Genomic DNA, 4,357 nt, shown 5'->3' on the forward strand with positions numbered 1-4,357 from the left:
GCGGAGCCAGCTTTCATTAGACGCAACTTTATCAACGGGATTTTGCGCGTAAAGCATTTCTTACTTGGCCTTTGTTATTGTTGTTATTGTTATTGTTGTCTTGTTGCCGGGCGCTTCGTTCTTTTGCACTGCAGTTTCTCGTAGTATCTACACCAATACACACTAACACACGCATACATACACGTACGCACAGACGGGCAATGTATTTACACAGCGCGCACGTTGCCGTTATATTTGTTGTTGTTATTGTTCTAGTTGTTGTTGCTGTTGCTATTGCAGTTCGCCAGCTATTGCACTTTGCCACCTCACACGCTCTTTCGTACACAAACTCCACAGCCTAGCTACAGCGCCGGCGCGCTCTCTGCCAACGCAGACAACGGTAAATTGAATAACTGTCACTCTCTATAAGTGCGAAAGGGAGATGACTAACACTTGCCGCTCTGGTAAAATGAGTGCAGGGCCCAGGCACAACCGCACGCGAGGAACGTCGAACAGCAACTGAATTCACATTGTGCTGGCCAAAGCTGCAGATGCCGTTGCTTTTGCCGTTGCCCGTGGACTTATGGGCACGTGGATGCTGTAAGTCAGTGCGCAGAAGCCACGTGGCTTCCGATGCGACGTAGTAAAACGCGTAGTAATTGGATACCATTCGTATTTCATTCATTTCAAAATGCAAGCGCACAACTTTCGTCGATTGCAATGAATGCCCGCCATTTGATCGTAGTGCGCGCTTCTGGTGATCTGGCAACGCCACGTTTGGAAAGCTGTCACCCAATTGCTCAACACTGAACAATTGTTTGTGTGTGTTTGGCAACGAAATGTCACAGCAGTATGGCTATGCTCAATTTTGTGGACACCTTTGAGCTGATGGCATTCAATTTCCATGGGGACGAGGAGCAGCATCATCGTTTTGTGCACGACGCCAAGCTGCTGATCGATGCGATTGTCAATCAGCTGCACAAGAACAATTCCATGTTCAAGGACCATCTGGGCGAGCTGCGCAAGACGGGTAAGCCTTGCGGCAGACACACACTGCAGTCAATTAATATAATGAGGCAGGCTCTCGTTTGCAGCGGCATTTGTTAGCCAAATCCATATGGATATGCCACTGGGATTTGAGGTATTCCTGACCATACGGCTGCCCATCGCACTGACGCCCAGCTTTAATGAGAAACAGCGCAGCGTTCAGCTCTACAGATCGAACTATACGCATCCGTTTTTCTTTGGCAACGCCATAAATCCCAAATGCATGAATCTGCGCCTGCAGCAGGATCTGCAGCGCGCCATCGCCCAGGTGGCCTGCATAGCCGGCTATTGGGGCGCCATATACGACATCAAGTACACGGCGCTCAGCTATAATCGTGTACCCTTCGCCCATCAGGTGTTCGCCGCGGAGCGGGGCGCCTACAACCGGGGCATACGCTTCGACTTCATTTTGGCTTTGGAGTTCGATGGCGCCGAGATGCCGCTGCCGGCGTACTTTGAGGCGCCCATTTGCTACAAGTGGATCGCCTATGGCCTGGTCGATGTCAATCAGAATCTCAATTCCGCCGACTGGGGCGTCCTCTTGCCGCGTTGGCAATCGGCCAATATGGGTCTGCGTCTGCGTTCACACAATATGCTCCTCCTGCTGCATCGCCTGCTCTACGCCCAGCGTTGCTATTGCTTTGCGGTGCCCTTCCTGGTCAAGTTCTGCTTCTTCATGTCCACGGTTGATTTTGGCGAGCGCTACAAACGCATGAGCGTCGCCCACCTGATGGTGACTGTAAGTTGGCAGTGTTTTGGGGGGGTTCCCAATCTCGATAGGCTGCTAGTCTGATGCTCTGTTCACATGTTGAGAAGGGGTGTATTGGCTTTTGTTATGTCCGTCTGCATTCTAGAGCTAGCGATGGGAATCTTTGTCCGCGTCCATTTGGGAAGGGGTTGGGAGGTGGGTTGGTCGATAGGTAGACTCCTGCTATCCCCCACATAGAGCATTAATTTGTGTATACCAAAGTCACAGTTTGAAGTGCATTGGCTTCTCCAGTTCCCAGTGACCAGATATTTTCGACCCAATTCGACAATTAATCAGATTTCTTGCACCCAAATCTTGTAATTAAGATTTACTACTGGAGATCCCTTAAAAATCGCCGCCACTTAATGCATCCCAAGGACAGTTTGAAAGTCACTGTCTTAGGCTTACAATCTATGACTAAATAACCCGTTTACCCAGATTTTATGGTGTATATTTTAAGAGCAAGAGTCAACTTAGATATTTTGTTTGAAAACATCCTAAGACTCTGATCTATGCCCAACTATGCTGATGATCACAGTTTGATACGAACTGGACACAGTTTTAGAGTAAGCCCTTCAACGTTCCGACTAACATTTGCTGGAGCTATTAAAGCGATCTTAAGACATCCGTCCAGCAAAAATCCATCTACCCTGAAGTTTGAATTGCACTGGGGCACAGTTTTAGAGTCACCTCGTCATCACTTGCACCGTGAACAGAGTATTGCGCAGTCGGTTGCTGCCGTCTGCCACAGTTTCCTACATTCTTTTGCAGACGCTGGGTCATCAGGTCTTCCGCAACTACTGCGAGCTGATCGTCAAGTCGACGGTGGGCGATCCCGCCTCGAACATAGCCGCCACCATGGAGCTGCGCGAGCAGCAGGCGCGCGGCAAAGGACTCTTCGCAATGCTGGCCAAGGGCCTCGAACTGAACATGATCAGCAGCCGGTTCATATCCGATTATTTTCAAATCGATTATCTGCCCGTGCGGGCATCGCCGCTGCCCTCGCCGGCGCTGACGCCGCCGCCCATGGAGCACCACCAGCAGCTGCCGACGTGCAAAGCGCCACCACCACCGCCGCCGCCTACACCTCCGCCGCCACCACCACCTCCTCCTCCTCCTCCCCCGAGTCGCAAACGGGGTCGAAGTCTTTAAAATATATAAACGTAAAACCAAACTACAAAAGTTAAATTGTGCATAACGTGGTGCAGCGATGGGCTTGCCCCGCCCTGGGAGGGCAGGAGGGCGGGAAGGCGCCTAGCTCCTGCCAGGAGGGTGTTGGTAATATTTGAGTTAACTGTAAATTGGGCAGTCCTTTGTGAGGGACAACGCAACGTCTCAAATCTCGGTAATAGCGCAACTTTTATGCCCAAAATAAGTGGAACTGTCTGAACAACAACAATGCACACACAAAGACTCCCCCCCCCGCCGCCTCCCCCTCCCACACACACACACACACGCGCGCAGACAAAAGTTAATAAAAGCCAACTAAAAACTAAAGCTCTGTTGGGCTACGTGTCCTTGTTTTGCCATGCCCATCCTTTAGCTACGGCCGTGTCTGTCTGTCTGTCTGTCCGTGCGGCAAAAAGTTAAATTGCAAATAGCTTGGGTTGCTCCAACACCCTTCACACCCCCATTTTTCCGGTGGCAGCGGAGGGTGCGGGGACTGGGGCCAGAGGCGACATGAAATTTTAGAAAAATTTGCTTTTATTGTTTGGCAAAACAAAAAACGGGGCCAAAGGAGCGCAAAAAAGGTAGCCCGAGCAGCTAGGCGTGGGCGCATTAAATGCAAGCACACACACACACTCACTCGGAAAGAGGTGGGAGTGCACGGCTAACAGCTACCCTGCAGCCAGCGCCTAGCTGCCAAAAGGGCGAGTGAAAAGCTTAAGTCCCTGAGGCTGCAAATCGATAGTTATCGATTTTTGGAGGGGAATAAAACCGGCGTTTAATCAATATAGAATCCATATACCCTATCCAATCTATATTCCTAGCTATAATAATCTCCACGTCTGAAAACCGATAATTATCGATTTTTTGTGGCGCAAAACAAACTTTCACAGAAAAATTACTAGCTGTCCTTTGTTTGATGTACAAGAACCTAAACACTAAGTTAGAGTCTATATTTCCCGATTAATGATCAATATTGGTCCTTGAAACCGATATTAATCGATTTCTCGTTACAGAGAAATTATAATCAATGCAATATAAAATTATCGAGAATCTATACACGAAATTATTCAAAGACTATATGCAGACAACAAATTTATCTTTAGCTATAACGATACCCTATTAAAGGTACACACGCTCTAGAGGCCGATATTTATCGATTACAATTAGTACCAAATTTATTTTCTCTAGTAATAGTTATCGATTTTGCTGACATAGAGGAAACTGCGTATTGCAGAACCTTCTTAGCAATTTGATCTCATGATTCCTTGCCCTTGCCTCCTCCTACATCAATATTCCCTCTATACATGGGTGCAGGGTATAAAAAAGGGTTTAGAGTTGCCACAACTCTATACACACAAATATTTATCTGTATTGTTGTGTTTTTGCCGAATCAATTTGATCTCATGGTCGCTC

At 48.3% G+C, this 4,357-nt stretch overlaps 1 protein-coding gene across 2 annotated transcripts; it reads left to right on the plus strand.

Annotated features, from left to right (window-relative positions):
- Positions 1–792: 792 nt before the first annotated feature.
- On the plus strand, positions 793–3,211 carry LOC115762643. Of its 2 annotated transcripts, none has more exons than XM_030704948.1 (3): positions 793–1,009; positions 1,074–1,765; positions 2,546–3,210. In XM_030704948.1, exons 1-3 carry the CDS (start codon positions 832–834, stop codon positions 2,924–2,926), a joined length of 1,251 nt encoding a protein of 416 aa, XP_030560808.1. In that variant the 5' UTR covers positions 793–831; the 3' UTR covers positions 2,927–3,210. The 2 variants fall into 2 exon arrangements, with proteins under 2 accessions (XP_030560808.1, XP_030560809.1); XM_030704949.1 differs by having other exon boundaries at positions 943–1,009; positions 1,060–1,765; positions 2,546–3,211.
- The last annotated feature ends 1,146 nt before the right edge of the window (positions 3,212–4,357 follow it).

This window comes from Drosophila novamexicana, unplaced genomic scaffold, assembly GCF_003285875.2.
Source record: "Drosophila novamexicana strain 15010-1031.04,08,12 unplaced genomic scaffold, DnovRS2.1 tig00000644-arrow-pilon, whole genome shotgun sequence".
Taxonomy (NCBI): Eukaryota; Metazoa; Arthropoda; class Insecta; order Diptera; family Drosophilidae; genus Drosophila; species Drosophila novamexicana.